At 43.6% G+C, this 20,774-nt stretch overlaps 2 protein-coding genes across 2 annotated transcripts in view; both read right to left on the bottom strand.

Moving 5' to 3' along the window:
* Positions 1 to 195: 195 nt before the first annotated feature.
* On the bottom strand, positions 196 to 4,057 carry LOC110489080 (N-acetyllactosaminide beta-1,3-N-acetylglucosaminyltransferase 2). The gene is made up of 2 exons (XM_021561646.2): positions 3,801 to 4,057; positions 196 to 1,752 (listed from the first exon to the last, which is right to left on the bottom strand). Exon 2 carries the CDS (start codon positions 1,746 to 1,748, stop codon positions 264 to 266), a length of 1,485 nt encoding a protein of 494 aa, XP_021417321.2. The 5' UTR covers positions 1,749 to 1,752; positions 3,801 to 4,057; the 3' UTR covers positions 196 to 263.
* Positions 4,058 to 8,485: 4,428 nt separating this feature from the next.
* nrg2b (neuregulin 2b) overlaps positions 8,486 to 20,774 on the bottom strand; it is a 51,976-nt gene continuing 39,687 nt past the window's right edge. The window contains exons 5-12 of the mRNA XM_036943193.1: positions 20,584 to 20,642; positions 15,266 to 15,289; positions 13,258 to 13,360; positions 12,740 to 12,875; positions 12,158 to 12,288; positions 11,781 to 11,999; positions 11,444 to 11,627; positions 8,486 to 11,261 (exon numbers count right to left, since the gene is read on the bottom strand). Of these exons, the coding sequence (XP_036799088.1) occupies positions 10,788 to 11,261; positions 11,444 to 11,627; positions 11,781 to 11,999; positions 12,158 to 12,288; positions 12,740 to 12,875; positions 13,258 to 13,360; positions 15,266 to 15,289; positions 20,584 to 20,642 (1,330 nt within the window). The 3' untranslated portion in view covers positions 8,486 to 10,787. The remainder of the gene's footprint in view (positions 11,262 to 11,443; positions 11,628 to 11,780; positions 12,000 to 12,157; positions 12,289 to 12,739; positions 12,876 to 13,257; positions 13,361 to 15,265; positions 15,290 to 20,583; positions 20,643 to 20,774) is intronic.

Here is a 20,774-nt window from a genome sequence, read left to right as displayed (position 1 = left end):
CCCTGTTGTTCTCCCAGAAGGCCCTGCATCTTCCCCATTCTAAAATGGCAGCATACCATCTCGACAGTCAATTAATCACCTTCAGTTTTATAACAACTAGTCAGTGGTTACCTCAGTGTGGAGTGGAAGTTTCTGGCATACCCCAAGGGTCTTTCAGAAGGCCCTGCGGGCTCTTCCCTATTCTCAAGTGGTAGCATTCCTTCTCCATCACCATCCATCCATTGTCAGTTTTAAACCAGTCAGTGATTACCTCACTATAGAGCTTAATTTCCAGAACTATCCCATGGATCCGTCAGAAGTTCCTGTCCCTCGTTGTCTTTCACACTAAATGGATCTATCAGAAGTGTATTCTTTTTCTCCTTCTCCATTCTCAGGGTGGTGTTGCTGCACTCTGTCTGGTTCGTCATTATCTCCGACCACAGCTTCATCACCTGAGCAGGGCTACGTTTGTGTACCAGTAAGATAGTGTGGTACGCACACTGCTCTACCCCCTCTTTCTTGGGGAAGTCGAAGGTGAGGAAGGCGGGGTGGTGGATGGGGTGGACCCCGAGCCTGTGGAGGCACATGCCCACGTAGACATCATCAATGGGGTACAGGTGAACTCTCCGGGAGATACGGTTGAGCCGCAGGGCCAGCTCCCCTGAGTACACCACACCTCCCCCACCACCGTATGGAGGGTACAGCCCCTTATAGAAACTATCAGGAATAAAGTACTTAGTAGAGTTGACTCTGTTGGGGACAGCTGCTCGTATCACATCCCCTACCATGAATCCCTTCATACCCTCTGACCCGGGCCCCCCTGACTGGATCGTCTGCTCCCGGAGGTAGTCTAAGAGAGCAGGGGTCCGCAACAGGACGTCGTCGTCCCCTTTAAAGACGAAGCGTGCCAGGGGGCAGTGGGTGGAGAGCCAGTCCCACAGCAGTACGTCCTTCAGGGTGAGGTTAAAGAAGGAGTCGTGGAAGTCCCACTGGAGGATGTCCCCGTAGTGGCGGTTCTCCAGCTGCAGCATCTCACTGATATCCACATGGGGTTCTACATGGTTCTTCCCCAGGAGGAAGACCCTCCGCACCACCCCGCCTTTCCCTGTCGCCCCTGCCACCCACCCCGCCCAGCCCCATGTCTGCCGGATGGCCTGGCGGTTCTCAAAGTTCAGGCCCTGGGTCTTGATGGCCAGCAGTAGGAGAGGGCCCTGCCCCTTCTTTAGCCCTCGTCCACACAGTTTAGCAGGCTCAATGAGGACAGGATAGTCCCTGAAGTGCATGGAGTACACAAACATCTGCATCTGCAGGGGCAGCTCCTGAAAATCATCCATTTGAGATGTCAAGTTCCCGATCTCAGAGAACCCTGCACTCAAGGTGGGAAGGGAAAGCCGCAAATAGTTTGCATTATTATTATTGGTATCAAGATGGTCATTGTGCTCTTTGCTGGATTTGGGCTTCAGGATGGGATTGTAATGGCGGTCAATGGGTAGCTGGAGCCGGTTCCAGAGGGCCCCTCCGTGGGGCTTGGGGTCCCAGAAGGAGTTGGTGGGGTGTGGGGCCAGGTAGTCATTTCTGGTAAGCCCTGGTGCAATGAAGCTCTCTGGTAGAATTTGTAGGATAGGGGCAGAGCTGCTCAGGCCTGTACTGGTGGTCATACTATAACACACAGCCAGGGTGATGTACACACAGAGAGATCCTACCAGGACACAGGGAGCACAGCACAGGCACAGGAGCACCCGTCGCCACCGGCAATGGCATTGCGCCATTTAACTAGAGAAAAGGAAAGAGCGAGAGGTGGCAAGATGCATTTGGAGATGAGTGAAGAAGAAATGGGTAAGAGTTGTGAGGAGAGAGAGGGATGAATGATAAGGGGAGTGAGAGAGGAGGGGAGGGAAGAGGTGGAGGATTTTATTGCAATCTTTTGTCACTTAAGTCAATACAGCTGTATGACTAACTAAGAATAATTACTTCTGATTTTAAGTAATTTAGTATGGTTTTAAGTATGTAAAAACATGAAGTGTGATGTGTAGGCTTATTTAAATATAAAGTGGAAACAAGGCAACAGTAAACATGTCTTCTCCCAAGAATGATGCAGCTGATTGCATTTAGGAATGTTAGCAGTGAGCTAACATTGTGCTCCCAATTTTTTTTTCTTGCCACGGTTAAAATTCAGCTGATAAATAAACGACATAGCTCATGAACAGCTTCTGGAATCAATCTGTTTAAAAAAAAAAATATATATATATATAGCAGAGGCCTTGACTACAGAATAGCATTATTACAATATTCATTTTGTATTTAGCCAACAAGTGATTTAATAGTCATAAATACGATTTAATAGTCGTAAATAATAGTAATTTCTTGACAAGCAAGCAGCTCTACAGTGTAGGTCTATGTAAACATTTATTTGCTAATAATGACATCACTGTGATATAAAAAAAGACGGAAAAGCTGGTGGAACACTTTTGAATGCGTGCGTTGATGAATTTATGAGCTTCCTGCTTCCGCTGAGACGGGTCTTGGTGAGAGTTCCCAGGAAGTAGTCTATTCAGGCGGGGCTCACTCAAGTAAGGCAGAAGGAATGTGTTTGAATGCTAAATGACGAAACCGAATGCTGGTTGATACTAAGTGTGAAACGTCAGACGTCGTCAATGTTTTATATATCTTTTTTATGTTTTGGAGTTTGATCATTTAGGCCTACTGGCCGGGCCAGGCTTCTAGATTAACTGTCCCGGCGTTCTAGACAGATGTTGCCGGGCCAGGCGTCTAGATTAACTGTCCCGGCGTTCTAGACAGATGTTGCCGGGCCAGGCGTCTAGATTAACTGTCCCGGCGTTCTAGACAGATGTTGCCGGGCCAGGCGTCTAGATTAACTGTCCCGGCGTTCTAGACAGATGTTGCCGGGCCAGGCGTCTAGATTAACTGTCCCGGCGTTCTAGACAGATGTTGCCGGGCCAGGCGTCTAGATTAACTGTCCCGGCGTTCTAGACAGATGTTGCCGGGCCAGGCGTCTAGATTAACTGGCCCGGCGTACTAGACAGATGTTGCCGGGCCAGTGGGCAGCCCTGAACGTCGAGCTCTGCAGTCTCTTTAGCTAATCCACGCCCTGTGCTCCATGTCACCTGCCAAATAAAAAACGCCACTTGATGATTATGGTCCTAGTTTTCCCTCTCGCTTCGCGTCTTCCTCTCTGGTGTGACTCACACATTTCAGTTAATTACAATAGCTTCTGCCTTGGCCAATTAATACTGTAATGAAACAGGAAGGGAGCAGGTCTCGAACCCACAACTCCCTCCTTTCAAAGAGCGCGTCCTCGCTCACCAGCCAAGAACACGCACTGTCGTGGATGCGAGGTCCGATCACTTCTGACACCAATGTAATGAAACAGGCAGGGAGCAGGTCTCGAATCCTCGACCTTCGAGCCCGAGGTCCGGCGGGCTATCGCGAAGCATGCTCGTGCGGCGATTTCCGCGCTTATAAACCCAGGGTCGTTACAATACAATTTTGAGTTTGGACATAATAAAGTTTGTAGGTGAAAACGACCTCAGTTGTTGATCCACATGCGCAGATCAAATACACAGTTGGAACACCGATTAGGGTGTGTACACGTCCTAATAATTCGAAAAAATGACTCAGAAAACCATGTGTTTTAATCGGGGTGTGCTTACTTCGATTTTGACTTTACACTGATTAAGATAAACATAGTAAAGTGATTACATGACTATTGCATAATCTGCCTGTTATAATCAGTTAAAAATCAAAATTATTAGTGTACATGTAAACATACTCAATGATTTGTAAATTACACCATAACCTACCTCGATTTATTCTTTTGAAACGAACGTTTTCCCATATGGCTTTAAGCGTTCCTTTTCATATGCCCAATGTATCCATCGCGTGTGCCAATTGATATAAAAACAAAGTCGACCAAAACACAGATTATATAATAAAATAATACAAAAAAATGTAAGGGTATTTTCTTTGGTCTTCTCAGACGAACCTGAGACCTAATGGTCCCCTGAAGTGGCCTCCACATTCACAAACGTTTGTGCGACAGCATGGCCGTAGAGCAAGAACTTACCTATGCAGCAAAAAAGTTGCAGGTATATATATATATATATATATATACGAAGGGCACTCCCCCTCGACTCGTCAGCAATTAGAACAAGAGAGATGCCATACGTTTGTTACTGATGTTTATTAGTATAAAGTACCACTCCATTTCTTATATTTCCAGTTGAAAAACGATATTGGAAGTATAAATACACTTAAGGGTATAACGATGATGTTTTCAGCAAAACTGTTTTTGTTTTAGACACAATGGCGAAATTCAAGGGTTTTGTAATTCAAGGAGTTGGTCTGATGGTGCACTCTGATGTCATTCTTGCAACAGAGGAGCAATTAAGAACAAAATAGGAAAGGCCCGAGCCCCCACTTGTGCCATGTCAGAGGACACCTGGACCACCCATTGAGATGTGATAAATTAGGTTCTAGGGAGACAGGGGTGGATCTTTAAAATCTTTAAACAAATATTGTATTTCAATTTTGTATCTATTCCCTTCATTGTTGATACTAAACCTACCACAACTGACAGAAATGACAAAATAAAACGTTTATATATATATATATTTTCCCAGTTTCACCTTGATCTAACACAAATCAATGGTTTGTTATCAGCATTGTATCAGTGCTTTATCCGTGGAACATTGTGTTGTACATAGACAATCTTCCCAGGCATTTATTTTTAACTGTCTCTGACTGTTGAGGGTTTCAATGCCTGTCAGGTAGAACTGGAGTTACGAGATGTGCAAACACCTGCTCAACTGCATGCCCAAATCACTGCAATGGAAAGTTAAGCATTATGTCAAAGTGTGTGTTGCAACAGCAAGGACAGAAACAACCTTGACTAAACAGATTGAGACACAGTTATGTCACTGCCCCAGCAGAAACCAAGATTGTACAGTGGGGCAAAAAAGTATTTAGTCAGCCACCAATTGTGCAAGTTCTCCCACTTAAAAAGATGAGAGAGGCCTGTAATTTTCATCATAGGTACACTTCAACTATGACAGACAAAATGAGAAAAAAAATCCAGAAAATCACATTGTAGGATTTTTTATGAATTTATTTGCAAATTATGGTGGAAAATAAGTATTTGGTCAATAACAAAAGTTTATCTCAATACTTAGTTATATACCCTTTGTTGGCAATGACAGAGGTCAAACGTTTTCTGTAAGTCTTCACAAGGTTTTCACACATTGTTGCTGGTATTTTGGCCCATTCCTCCATGCAGATCTCCTCTAGAGTAGTGATGTTTTGGGGCTGTTGCTAGGCAACACAGACTTTCAACTCCCTCCAAAGATTTTCTATGGGGTTGAGATCTGGAGACTGGCTAGGCCACTCCAGGACCTTGAAATGCTTCTTACGAAGCCACTCATTCATTGCCCGGGCAGTGTGTTTGGGATCATTGTCATGCTGAAAGACCCAGCCACGTTTCATCTTCAATGCCCTTGCTGATGGTAGGAGGTTTTCACTCAAAATCTCACGATACATGGCCCCATTCATTCTTTCCTTTACACGGATCAGTTGCCCTGGTCCCTTTGCAGAAAAACTGCCCCAAAGCATGATGTTTCCACCCCTATGCTTCACAGTAGGTATGGTGTTCTTTGGATGCAACTCAGCATTCTTTGTCCTCCAAACACAACAAATTTTTACCAAAAAGTTATATTTTGGTTTCATCTGACCTTATGACATTCTCCCAATCTTCTTCTGGATCATCCAAAAGCTCTCTAGCAAACTTCAGACGGGCCTGGACATGTACTGGCTTAAGCAAGGGGACACGTCTGGCACTGCAGGATTTGAGTCCCTGGCGGCGTAGTGTGTTACTGATGGTAGGCTTTGTTACTTTGGTCCCAGCTCTCTGCAGGTCATTTAGGCCCCCCCCCCCCCCCCCGTGTGGTTCTGGGATTTTTGCTCACCGTTCTTGTGATCATTTTGACCCCACGGGGTGAGATCTTGCGTGGAGCCCCAGATCGAGGGAGATTATCAGTGGTCTTGTATGTCTTCCATTTCCTAATAATTTCTCCCACAGTTGATTTCTTCAAACCAAGCTGCTTACCTATTGCAGATTCAGTCTTCCCAGCCTGGTGCAGGTCTACAATTTTGTTTCTGGTGTCCTTTGACAGCTCTTTGGTCTTGGCCATAGTGGAGTTTGGAGTGTGACTTTGAGGTTGTGGACAGGTGTCTTTTATACTGATAACAAGTTCAAACAGGTGCCATTAATACAGGTAACGAGTGGAGGACAGAGGAGCCTCTTAAAGAAGAAGTTACAGGTCTGTGAGAGCCAGAAATCTTGCTTGTTTGTAGGTGACCAAATACTTATTTTCCACCATAATTTGCAAATAAATTCATAAAAAATCCTACAATGTGATTTTCTGGATTTTTTTCTCATTTTATCTGTCATAGTTGAAGTGTACCTATGATGAAAATTAAAGGCCTCTCTCATCTTTTTTAATAAGTGCGAGAACTTTCACAATTGGTGGCTGACTAAATACTTTTTTGTCCCACTGTATGTGTTCACTACAGTCCATTTGCTTTGAGAGATAAGTACTCTCTGCGTCTCAGGAATGAGGTGTGCTCCATACATCTGTATTCAATATAAACAGAGTTGGTGGATCTTATTCAACAAGAAGATGAGACGAGACATCTGATGAATTCATCACGTGTGTGTTTACATTGAAATTGACATGCTAGTCATTTAACAGACTCTTATCCAGATCGACTTACAGTTAGTGCATTCATCTTTCTGTACAGCACTTTGAGATATCAGCTGATGTACGAAGGGCTATATAAATTTGATTTGATTTGATCTTAAGAGGGCTCGGTGATACAACCACATACCACAGTACTGGGACATTTTGACAGAGAACATCACCTCTCTCTCTGAGGCCGTTCAACCTGTCTGAGAAGTGTGTCTGAGTTTGGGCGTGAGGGTGTGAGATCACTACCATAATGTCTCCTAATTATGCCCTTCATTTATCTATTTGATGCTTGTCATGAAATCAGTGGCGTAAAGTACTTAAGTAAAAATACTTTAAAGTAGTACTTAGGTAGTATTACTTGAACTTTTCCTACACTACATTCGTAAATAAAATCATGTACTTTTTACTCCATACATTTTCATTGACACTCAAAAGTACATTTTGAATGCTTAACAGGACAGGACGATGGTCCAATTCACGCTCTTATCAAGAGAACATCCCTGGTGATCCCTACTCCCTCTGATCTGGCAGACTCACTAAACACAAATGCTTAGTTTGTAAATGATGTCTGAGTGTTGGTGTGTGCCTGTGGCAATCCATAAATAAAAAGAAAGAAAAAAAGATAACTGTGCCATCTGGTTTTCTTAATATAAGGAATTTGAAATTATTTATACTTTTACTTTTGATTCTTAAGTATATTTTGGCAATTGCATATACTTTTGATACTTAAGTATATTTAAAACCCAATACTTTTAGACTTTTACTCAACAAGTATTTTACTGGGTGACTTTTACTTGGGTCTTTTTCTATAATTAAGGTATCTTTACTTTTACTTAAGTATGACAATTGGGTACTTTTTTCACCACTGCATCAAATCAAGATGACCATCTAAGTAATGGAGTTTAGCCTAGTAGAACGGTAGATCAGATGAATCATGCCAGCAATATTCCAGGCAATAAAAATCATACCTATCCGTAATCAGAGAATAACCACACTAAGGAAGGAAAAACTTTGTGGGAAAAACCTGTTTGATCTATAAAAGGGAAACTGGTTACGTGTGAGGATGCAATATGCTTTGCTGGGGTAGAAAATATGAGTCTGAAATGGAAGAGATAAAACATGAAAATATTGCCACCTAGTGGCTAGAAGTTTTCAAAGTCTATTTTGCTGGATTGACCCTTACCTGTCACACAGATGAATGGGATCAGCATAAAGCAGAATAATTATTATCAGTTTGATAGACAATCATAAATTGGCAGGCAAAACTAGCTTCTGACGTAAGATTGAGAATCCCCCCTACACTTTGAGGGTCAATGAAGGAGGAGGCCTCCTCTTTGTGACAGAGAATGACAACACTTTCAAAATGGTAGGAATAAAGATTTATTTTCATATGAAGAGGTGGTTTGGATTTTTCTTTTTCTTTTTTACAAGTATGTTTTGATAAAACTTGCAAAAAACTTCTAGCATATTCCAAGAATGGAGACATGAGAAAAGGGGATTTATTGCTGAATGTTAAAATGAAGACACTTTTCACTGAGTGGAAAACGATTTGCTTGCTTCTTTTCCCATGCACCCAACTACCTGGACCGCTAGGACATGCAGGGGGCGTAAAGGAGATGAGGACAACTGCTGTAAAAACACAAACATTGTGTGTGTATGTGCCGTGTTGAAGGATGTGTGTTGTGTTTAAGTGTGTGTGTGTGTGTGTGTGTGTGTGTGTGTGTGTGTGTGTGTGTGTATATATGTGCCGTGTTGAAGGGTGTGTGTTGTGTTTAAGTGTGTGTGTGTGTGTGTGTGTGCGCGCGTGCATGCGTGCATGCGTGTGTGTGTGTGTGCGTGTGTGTGTGTGTGCGTGAGAGAAAGAGAGAGTAAATGTGGAAGGTAGGAAATATTGGTTGCAAGGGAAGGAGGTAAGGGGGGATTTTACATTTGAACTACCACTAGAAGCACACTACCGTCACTGGCAGTATCCTACATTGCAAATCCCAGATTGAATACAGTGATACTAAGACAAACTTGGAAGAACTTTGGGCCATGAAAAGAACATGTATATCTCTAAATGATATTCCACAATAATCCTCTGAATTCATCAAAGGAGTTGGTTGTCATTTTTTATATGGTACTTATTATAACATTTTTTTGTGATACATGCATCTCCTGTGAGACTCTCCTGGTAAAGGGGCAAATTAAAATGTTCATTTAAAACCAACTCATGGGGACTCATGTATTTTACACAATGCTCTTTTTCTTTTAGGCAGAGGAGCGGGATGCTCTCTGTCCATTTAATCTCATAGTATTTCTGAGGTGCATCCTTTCTGAGGAATGCCTGTAACCCATAGCGGAGTGGACAAGCTGTTGTAATGTGTAAATCTAACATATCCCATGATAGTAGGTTATGTCATAATCTATGATGTCATTGGCAAGAGGGCGGGGTCGGACAGAGACAGACACATATCAGATCATTCAGTCAATATGACCAAGCAAGGTATACTTGTGTTAATAATAAAGGTATAGGAATGCAAAAAAGGATGCAATAATCGATAATACCATACTGTCTGTTGACTATGATTAAAAAAAGACAAACCGAACAGACTCAAACACACTGCAGTGAGTCAGTCAACGTAGGAGAGACTTTAAAATTAACCTGTGTCACTTGTCACAGCACACAGCAAACCAGTGCCATCATCACTACGAGCCAATGTCATCATCATCATCATCATCATCATCATCATCATCACAGGACAAACCTGTCTCATTACACTGTCATAGAACAATCATCCAAGAGCCTCAACATTAACTCCATATCAGCGGATTTTGGCATTTTTAAAACCCACTTTTTTTTTTCAAGTTTCAAGAGTTTCCATAGCTCCATACTATATCACTGATGAAAACAGACAAGGAAGAGGGACATAATGGATCTGGCCTATGGACCATGGTGGTTCTTGGGAAATGGAGTCTTTTTCTTGATGGGATGTGAAAGTCCTGAGACACAGTGCGGCTTTAGTTAAGCTGCTGGCATAGGAATGGGGGAGGGAAGTCCATGTAGGCCAGAATCAGGCTGGATTGACTGGATTGGTAGGATTGGCAGCTCCCTGGCCAATGAATGCTCATGGATGGAGGTTTTACAGTGCAATGGAGCTTCTGGCAGCATGACGATTGGCCGGTTGAGTATGTCAGTTTAACAGTGACTACATCCTCATAGCTGAATGGACACTCATGTCTCCCTTGCTGTGACCAGACTACAACTCATCATGGAGTGCGTACACACCTGCATGCACACGCACACACACACACACCACAACCGTCACCTACACTCATTCCCATTTAAAAACCCTGAACACCTGTGCAGGTACCTTGGATCACCTGCATTCCTCTGAAACAATACACAGACGATGACAGGCGGACGGATGATGACATGAATGACTGATGTGAGTTTGTTGGAGCGACTCATCAAAAACTAGCGCTTCACTTCCTGTACCAGGACAGGACACCACATCCAGTTGCGTCTGTGATAAATGTCCCCCGTGAAAAAACAACTGCGTGTGGATCATACTCATGTAAACATTCTCCGTTACACAGGGGTGATTCATATTGCATGATGCCAGAATCATATCACAGTTCAAACAGGGAGATCCTAAACAGAGGAAGTCAAAGTAAAGAGGTCTATAAAATGAGGAGTCTGTATTAGAAAGGCTACAAAAACTCAACTGGACCTCTGGCTTCAGCACACAGCAAAAGGCACCACAATATTATTCTATTATCTAACTTGTGAAAAAATTGGCACGTAATCATTTTTTTCTCTCATAACGCTGTAAATCAAAAACTTTACATATAAATATTTTTCCCTATAAAAAAAGTCTTTGCTGTTAGCTAGTAGACAATTTTTGCTGAAATGAAAATAAATATTTCATTTATTTAGAATATCTGTCTGTTATACAAAATAAAAATATTTCTCCTAGGTGCAGGTCTCTACTCCACTGTTGTCTTTAGGTGGGACAGGGGGGTCGGGGTCAGGGGTTAGAGGTCAGTAGTCAAGGCGGGCGGGTCTTAAAGGGGTGTGTTGTCATTTTTGGAGGAGCGCGACTGGGAGCTTTTACTGTGTCCGTTGCTGCGGGTGCTTGGCCGCCCCTGCGCCCGGTGAGTCCGTATGTCGGCGGTCGGGGCAGGGGCGGTAGATGATCGGTACCCACGTTCGCACGGCTCCATGTTCATGTTCTGCATACTGAGGAAAGGAGTGCTCTCTCCTTGCCCCTCCTCTTCCTCCTCCTCCTCCTCTGATTGGCTGAAGCTCTGAGAGCTGTTGTCCCGTAGGCCCATTGCACGCTGGGAGACATGTCCATTGAGGCGGTTCCGACGCGGGCGCCGGCGGCTCCTGATTGGTTCACGGGAGGAGGCGTACTCCTGCGTGGTCTCATAGGCCTCGTCGTCAGGGAGATGATAGGGGCTGGATGGAAGGCTGCCCGTGCTCTCTGTCAGGTAGGGTTGGCGAGGGCGACGGGGTTGCCGGTACAACCGTCCATCCTGCAGGGACAGAAGCAGAGAACGTCACACACAAGATACTCTAGTCTACAACTAACAACATCATACACTACTTACAACAACAAGGAAGTGGAAAATATGACTCATGAGTCACAGTTGTAAAATGGCCTGCTTTCTGCCATGTGTGTAGTCGCTAGTGAGTGTAGCGGCAGGGTCATGGTCACCTGGGGGCATCTCAGCAGGGGCTGGTCGTCATCCCGCTGGTAGGCTGCGGCGGCAGGCGGCAGGGCGAGGGCGTGGCCTGTGTTGGGGGATGTGATTTGGAAGGTGGGCACTTGGGGGGGCAGTGGGGGGTAGTGGAACTCAATGGGCGACAGACGGGCTGGTGTGGTCAACGCTGACACGTACCTGTGGGGAGGGGAGGGGGGAAACAGAGACACACACACACAAAACTGTATTAAATCTAGTTCAGAGGCCCAAAACTGAGACAGTAGACAAGAAGTCGTTCTGTAGTTTATACAAGTACACATCGTGGGCAAACATTCATACTAGTCATCCCACCTGTCACTGTGAGGTGAGTCTCTCAGAGAGTCGTAGGAGTCTCCATACTGCAGGCTGGCTCCCTCAGAACAGCCCCAGTAGGCGGCCCTCCGTGCCCGTGCCTCCATGCAGGTCGGGCTGCTGCATTTACTGGTGCCCACTGATGAGGAGAGCGCCCCCGACTGGCAGTCTGAGTTCATACTGTCTGTCCTCTCTATACTCCACGTCCGCTCCTCATGTCTACGGGGAGAAGAGAGAGAGAGAAACAGAGATGGAAGTAAGTAAGTAACGAGACGGCTTTATGACATTTCTGAGCCACAGAAATGCCCTGACGTGTGTGTGCTTGTGTGTGTGTCTATGTGTGTGTGTGTCTATGTGTGTGTATGCCACTACAGCACCTGGAGTTGTGGGAGACTGTAGATGAGTGGTGGGATCTGGTGGACATTCGGCTTCCTGCGTAGTTTACAGCTTCTTCTGGTCCATGCTGTATAATACTACACTCTGTGGTAGGAGCGTTCTTTGAGATGTACTGTGAAAGGAAGAGAGAGATATGCATTGTGGGAGCTGTATAGGTATGGGCGATATGGCAATCTGTCTCTCTCTCCCAAGGCTTGCAGACAGTCCTGGCTCTAGACGTATGCCGTGTCGGCAGGCGGAACGGCCAAACTGGGATAAGAACGTGTTATAACACCCGTTACAATCAAAATAATTCTGTTTCTGAGCCTGAGGTATCTTGTAGGCCCTGTACACTCAGTTTGTACAACTGGTGTACAATGCATTTGACAAAACAATTGTGATCCAACGGAAGGTTTGTCTGCGCAAAAGTGTTTACACAGCGGTTGTAGAGACACCGCATGTGTTTTTATGCAGACAAACTCTCTGTAGTATAACAGAAATAACCATTGTATCACAACCGTTGTGTCAAATGTGTTGTACATCAGTTGTACAACCTGAGTGTGTACGGGGCTGTAGTGACTCACGTCCACCATCGGGATCTCTTCAGGCCCTGGCCCAGGGTGGTTGGGACCGTTAGCCAGCATGCGGTTGGGCTGCTCCACACACTGGTTCTGGTTGACGTTCTGGTTCAGGTGGCCATGTATCTTCTTCCTCTGTTTCCTGTAGGACATACGCAAGAAAAAGTGTAATGTGTTATTGTTCTAGAAGACATTGAGGAAGATAGTAGATAAGAACAGAAAAAGTTTATCAGAAAATGTATATAAATACAAACTATAGTTTGACAGGAATGCACTCATTTTACAAATTCTGTTCTGTCTGTCATTGAAATATCCGGCTTCAAACATTAACACGTTTAAAAAATATATATAATTAGTTAGTAAAGCTCATCTAAGAAGTTTAAAAGCTTAATTTCTGACTGTGACATTGTAGCTGTGATCACTGGCAGTCAGTGAATGCCTCCTGGGCTCTGTGAGGAACTGGTTGAAATCATTTCAACCAGTTATGCCCGGCTGGGTGGGCTCTGTACAGTATCAGTACGTACTTGGTTTTGCAGTATGCCACCACACAGACCATGCCCACTACCAACAGTGCCACACAGATGCCTGTGATGGTCAACACCCGCCGCTGGTACAGCTCCTCTGCCTCTGTGAACAAACCACACACACACACACACACACACACACACACACACACACACACACACACACACACACACACACACACACACACACACACACACACACACACACACACACACACACACACACACACACACACACACGTGTGAGCGCTACTCTACGGAAATAATCAAACAAAAGCTAACTCAGCACCTCCTCTTTCCCTCCATACTCATCACTAACCTCTGACCTCTAACCTCCCTGAAAGTAACCAATCGTCTTTCTCCTCTAGCTTAGTAGTGCTAACCTTAGACAAAACAAAAACTAACCATGATGGTACCAACCCCGTAGGCTAACAGTGGCTTAGCCACAACATAGACTGTTTCAGTCAGGGTGGTGCTTATATTTGTCCTGTTTCATACATGTACAAGTGTGTAACAGTTCAACAGTTCAACAATAGTAGACTCTTTTTTTTACTGGCAATGTTTGCTTCTGTAGGCTTACTGTATGTCAAGTTCAAACAATCTCTCAGAAACTAGGCCTCATCCTACATAGACCTATATGTTGCAATGTGTGGTTGGTCTGGATTCCCCCTCTGCTTTCCCTACGTGCACAAATGTACCACAATGTCTATGGAATGTATGTCAAAGAGGTCTAAGGACACATGCCTGTATGATGGAATCAGATGATAATCATAAGAAAAAAAGCAAAAACACCACAATGGTTTGGGGATATTCATAAAACTCACCGCCAACTAAATAGACACCTTTAAATTGACCAGAGAACGCACAGATATAAAACACAGATAACTCACAATGCCCACATGTTAACAAGGGAAATACATATATTGTAGCTTTTGCATGAGAGTTGTCATTATTTTTCAAGGTTAAATGTGGTTTTCTGATCTTTTTTTGTCAGTTAAAACATGTAGCTAGTGTGAATCTCTGTTGTCATGGTGAAGCTTTATGAAAACCTCCCTGTCAGGTGTTCTGATGGCATTTAAATGACCAATGAGCAGAAGGCTCGTTGTGGTGGAACATTGTCAGCAGATAAGTCACAATGACAGAGGAAAACAAACAGAACATGGGGAGAGAGGGAACGAAAGAAAGAAAGAGTGGACAAAGGAAGATGAAAGGTGGCGACGGCCAGATAGTGGAGGAAGATTGTCTGGGAAGGTGTGTATGTGTGTGTGTGTGTGTGTGTGTGTGTGTGTGTGTGGGGGGGGGGGGGGGGGGGGGGGGGGGGGGTCTAAAATGGGGTGGTGATGGGGGTTTTAGTGCTAAAGGTCGGGGAAGGGGTGCTGTATAGAGAGCCTTAGCCAAGCATTGTATGTGTGTCACAGAAGAGGGTACTGATAGGGGAAGGGATTGGTGGTTGGCTGCTACTGAAGGAGCTAGGTCACTATCACTTACAGGAGCCTCTGATTCAATGCCAATCAACTGGGTCATGGTAGACCTACCACAGCTGGCTGTCTTATGAGACACTGGCTATTTTCTCAGGTGTGGTGTTACTGATAACCATCAGCGAATTTCTGTCAAGTTTGTCTCTCTGACTCAAAAGTACACATTTTAGAATGACTTTTGCCTCACTCAGGTAAAGATATTGTGCCTGCATTGTAATATCTTCTACTTATATGTTCCTCTCGGTCATCAACATGTCTATGGCTTTGCTGTCTCCCTCTCTACAGTAATATTTTGGAGTGTACTACAAAGCATAGTTTCTAGGTTTTCTATAACTGAGAGAGAGGGCTAGCATGCATGAAGAGGGACAAGTGTCTTTGGACCAGGTAGGTTAGCGGGCGAGTGACAGGTCGACAGATCAGAGAAGAGCTATTGGTTCTAGAGAGATGGTAGTAGTAATGTGTGACTGTGAGAGGATCTTGGCAACTCTTAAAATTAATAATATACATTCAAATGAATAATTGTTCCATACCCATAAATTCAATTCCAAGATGCTCTGCCAACGCAGAAAGTTGGACACAATGAAAAGGAAAGAGAAAAAGTTTCAGATAGTGATCGTCTACATTGGAACATAGATATATAGATAGTAGATACTAAACCATGAGGTTAGTATGGAATCTTTCGGTGACATAATAATCGTGATTAGCAGGTGTCACGTCCAGTAACAGACAGACAACGCGGACAGCCGCGGCTCTGTGACCCCAGAAACGAAAGAAAAGGAAAGGAAGAAGCATAACTAATAAAAGAGAGAGGGAAGCAGGCAGGAGACATGCAGAGACAGAGACAGAGACAGAGACAGCCACTTCACTTACTGCCATATTTACTAGACCTCATTTCTGGGGTAAACATATTTTGTTTTGTGTGGATAAAATCAAAGAAAAAAGAAAGGAAAAAAGCAGTGTGTTACTTTCCAACGTAAAAACACAGTATTGTAGATGTTGGTTGGCACAGAAATGGGAACAGCTTTGTAGGTCGACAGATTAATGACAAGTTGTAATTGTGTCCTATTGTTTCTTGTGTTATATCACTTTATCGCTCTGACACCTTTCATATGAAATTATTATGATCAAATATGACAAAGGTGTTTTCTATCAGCACAGCATGAGCAATAGCACTAGTAAGATATGTGTGTTTCTTAACTTGGTATGATGTGAATCGTGCCATCAATGATAGCTTAAAGACGTTTTTTAACCATATTTATGCATGCATATATAGATATATACAATACTGTATGTACAGGTAACTGCCAAAATAATGGAAACAGTTGAGTAAATGAGGGATACAAAGTATATTGAAAGCAGGTGCTTCCCCACAGCTGTGGTTCCTGAGTTAATAAAGCAATTAACATCCCATCATGCTTAGGGTCATGTATAAAAAAATATTTTTGGCTACCATGGCTATGCTCCTATAGGATGACAATGCCCCCATCCACAGGGCAGGAGTGGTCACTGAATGGTTTGATGAGCATGAAAATGATGTAAACCATACGCCATGGCCGTCTCAGTCACCAAATCTCAACACAATTGAAGACTTATGGGAGATTCTGGAGCGGCGCCTGAGACAGCATTTTTCACCACCATCAACACAAGACACTTGTAGAATATATGCCAAGGTGCATTGAAACTATTCTGGCTTGTGGTGGCCCAACTCCCTATTGAGACACTTTATGTTGGTGTTTCCTTTATTTTGGCAATTAACTGTATATTCATATTGTGCTCCAAGTCCCCATTAGCTGTTCTCTAGGCTTAAACCAACAATGACAAACCCGTTCAAAGTGCTCTTCTCATCTATGTGGTCTGCTAGTGGCAAGGAAACACTCACATACAGTACCAGTCAAACGTTTGGACACACCTACTCATTCAATGGTTTTTCTTTATTTGTGCTATTTTCTACATTGTAGAATAATATTGAAGACATCAAAACTATGAAATAACATATGGAATCATGTAGTAACCCAAAAAAATGTAAACAGAGATTAGATTCTTAGATTCTTCAAAGTAGCCACCCTTTGCCTTGATGGCAGCTTTGGCATTCTCTCAACCAGCTTCACCTGGAATGCTTTTCCAACAGTCTGAAGGAGTTCCCACATATGCTGAGCACTTTTTGGCTGCTTTTCCTTCCCTCTGCGGTCCAACTCATCCCAAACCATCTCAATTGGGTTGAGGTCGGGTGATTGTGGAGGCCAGGTCATCTGATGCAGCACTTTCCTTTTTGGTCAAATAGCCCTTACATAGCCTGGTGGTGTGTTGAGTCATTGTCCTGTTGAAAAACAAATGATAGTCACACTAAGCGCAAACCAAATGGGATGGCGTATCGCTGCAGAATGCTGTGGTAGCCATGCTGGTTAAGTGTGCCTTGAATTCAAAATAAATCACAGACAGTGTCACCAGCAAAGCACCCCCACACTATCACACCTCCTCCTCCATGCTTCATGGTGGGAACCACACGTGCGGAGATCATCCGTTCACCTACTCTGCGTCTCACAAAGACATGATGGTTGGAACCAAAAATCTCAAATTTGGACTCATAGGACAGATTTCCACCGGTTTAATAACCATTGCTCGTGTTTCTTGGCCCAAGCAAGTCTTTTCTTCTTAATGATGTCCTTTAGTAGTTGTTTCTTTGCAGCAATTCGACCATGAAGGCCTGATTCACGGAGTCTCCTTTGAACAGTTGATGTTGAGATGTGTCTGTTACTTGAACTCTGTGAAGCATTTATTTGGCCTGTAGTTTTTGAGTCTGGTAACTCTAATGAACTTAACAGAGGCAACTCTGGGTCTTCCTTTCCTGTGACAGTCCTCATGAGAGCCAGTTTCATCATAGCGCTTGATCTTTTTTGCAACTGAAATTTTCTGGATTGACTGACCTTCATGTCTTAAAGTAATGATGGACTGTCATTTCTCTTTGATTATTTGAGCTGTTCTTGCCATAATATGGACTTGGTATTTTACCAAATAGGGCTATCTTCTGAATACCACCCCTACCTTGTCACAACACAACTGATTGGCTAAAATGCATCAAGAAGGAAAGAAACTCCACAAATTAATTTTTAACAAGCCACACCTGTTAATTGAAATTCATTCCAGGTGACTACCTCATGAAGCTGGTTGAGAGAATGCCAAGAGTGTGCAAATCTGTCATCATGGCAAAGGGTGGCAACTTGGAAGAATATGAAATATAAAATATTTTTTGATTTCTATAACACTTTTTTTTACTGCAGGATTCCATGTGTGTTATTTAATAGTGTCATGTCTTCACTACTTTCTACAATGTAGAAAATAGTAAAAACAAATAAAAACCCTTTAATGAGTAGATGTGTCCAAACTTTTGACCAGTACTGTAGTTACCTGAACATGGTAAACAGGACATTGATGGGGCAAACAAACCAAGCATTTTAATGATTCGAATATAAGAACTGGCTTAGGATGAGCTCTCTGGATGAAACATTATGACAATGGGTTATCAGTTGCCCATTTGCAGCAAAACTACTGGCTACTTCACTAACATCTAGTCAGAACATCACAGATAACTACCGGTCTTCGTATCAAGAATTGCATCAAGCCATCCAAGCTGCATATCAAGTGAACCCTGTATATTCCATTCAATGTATCATCATCCAATCTCTGCTGCAGCTTACTGTGTAGCATATGATCAGGAGGGCATGCATAGAGACCTATATGTTAACTCTGCTGTCTGTTTCTCTGCATGCACCTCTGTCCATTAATGAGGGGTCTACTGGTTAAGTCCCTCTGTGTAAAGGACCAGCACGATGGACAACAGAGGAAGGGATAGACACAAAGGCATGCACATACAGTGCCTTGCAAACATATTCATCCCCTTGGCATTTTTACTATTTTGTTGCATTACAACCTGTAATATTTGGATTTCATGTAATGGACATACACAAAATAGTCCAAATTGGTGAAGTGAAATGAAAAAAAATGCTTGTTTCATAAAATTTAAAAACAATTAAAAAAGCAAAAGACGTATTCACCCCCTTTGCTATTAAACCCCTAAATAAGATCTGGTGCAACCAATTACCTTCAGAAGTCACATAATTAGTTAAATAAAGTCCACCTGTGTGCAATCTAAGTGTCACATGATCTGTCACATGATCTCAGTATATATACACCTGTTCTGAAAGGCCCCAGAGTCTGCAACACCACTAAGCAAGGGGCACCACCAAGCAAGCGGCACCATGAAGACCAAGGAGCTCTCCAAACAGGTCAGGGACAAAGTTGTGGAAAAGTACAGATTGGGTTGGGTTCGGGTTGGGTTATAAAAAAATCTGAAACTTTGAATATCCCACGGAGCACCATTAAATCCATTATTATTAACAAACCTGACAAGAGAGGGGCCGCCCACCAAAACTCACGGACCAGGCAAGGAAGGCATTAATCAGAGGCAACAAAGAGATCAAAGATAACCCTGAAGGAGCTGGAAAGCTACACAGCGGAGATTGGAGTATCTGTCCATAGGACCACTTTAAGCCGTATTCTCCACTGAGCTGGGCTTTATGGAAGAGTGGCCAGGAAAAAGCCATTGCTTAAAGAAAAAAATAAGCAAACACGTTTGGTGATCGCCAAAATCGCATGTGGGAGACTCCCCAAACATATGGAAGAAGGTAATCTGGTCAGATGAGACTAACATTTTTGGCCATCAAGGAAAACGCTAAGTCTGGCGCAAACCCAACACCTCTTATCACCCCGAGAACACCATCCCCACAGTGAAGCATGGTGGTGGCAGCATCATGCTTTTGTTTTTCATCGGCAGGGACTGGGTAACTGGTCAGAACAGAAAGAATGATGGATGGCACTACATACAGGGAAATTCTTGAGGGAAACCTGTTTCGGTCTTCCAGAGATTTTAGACTGGGACGGAGGTTCCCCTTCCAGCAGGACAATGACCCTAAGCATACTGCTAAAGCAACACTCGAGTGGTTTAAGGGGAAACATTTAAATGTCTTGGAATGGCCTAGTCAAAGCCCAGACCTCAATCGAATTGAGAATCTGTGGTATGACTTAAAGATTGCTGTACACCAGCGGAACCTATCCAACTTGAAGGAGCTGGAGCAGTTTTGCCTTGAAGAATGGGCAAAAATCCCAGTGGCTAGATGTGCCAACCTTACAGAGACATACCCCAAGAGACTTGCAGCTGTAATTGCTGCAAAAGGTGTCTCTACAAAGTATTGACTTTGGGGTGGAGGGGGGTGAATAATTATGCACGTTCACATTTTTTATATTTTTTGTCATATTTCTTGTTTGTTTCACAATAAAAAATATTTTGCATCTTCAAAGTGTTAGGCATGTTGTGTAAATTAAATGATACAAACCCCCCCAAAAAATCAATTTTAATTCCAGGTTGTAAGGCAACAAAATAGGAAAAATACCAAGGGGGTGAATACTTTCGCAAGCCACTGTACACATTCACGCAGCCACGCAAGCACGCAAGCACGCAAGCACACACACACACACACACACACACACACACACACACACACACACACACACACACACACACACACACACACACACACACACACACACACACACACACACACACACACACACACACACACACACACACACACACACACACACACACACACACACGTAGGTATCGCCCTCCAGAGCATGCAGCAGCGTCCCAATGAGGGAGGAAGACAGACAGACAGACAGACAGACAGACAGACAGACAGACAGACAGACAGACAGACAGAGACAGACAGACAGAGACAGACAGACAGACAGACAGACAGACAGACAGACAGACAGGAGGAAATGAACATACTGTAGAAACCTGCCATGACGGATTTTTGACAGCGATCACCTGTATAGTCATTTGGACACCTGATGGGGGAAACAAGCCACAGAAGGAGAAGAGGGAGGGAGGGAAAAGAGGAAGAGGGGGAGGGAGAGGAGGCGAAGGAGGAAGTACATATAAGGGAAAGGAGGGAGGGAGAGAGAGAGTAAGGGAGGTAG

Source organism: Oncorhynchus mykiss, chromosome 14 (assembly GCF_013265735.2).
Source record: "Oncorhynchus mykiss isolate Arlee chromosome 14, USDA_OmykA_1.1, whole genome shotgun sequence".
NCBI classification, from domain to species: Eukaryota; Metazoa; Chordata; class Actinopteri; order Salmoniformes; family Salmonidae; genus Oncorhynchus; species Oncorhynchus mykiss.
This window is presented reverse-complemented; position numbering and strand designations above follow the sequence as displayed.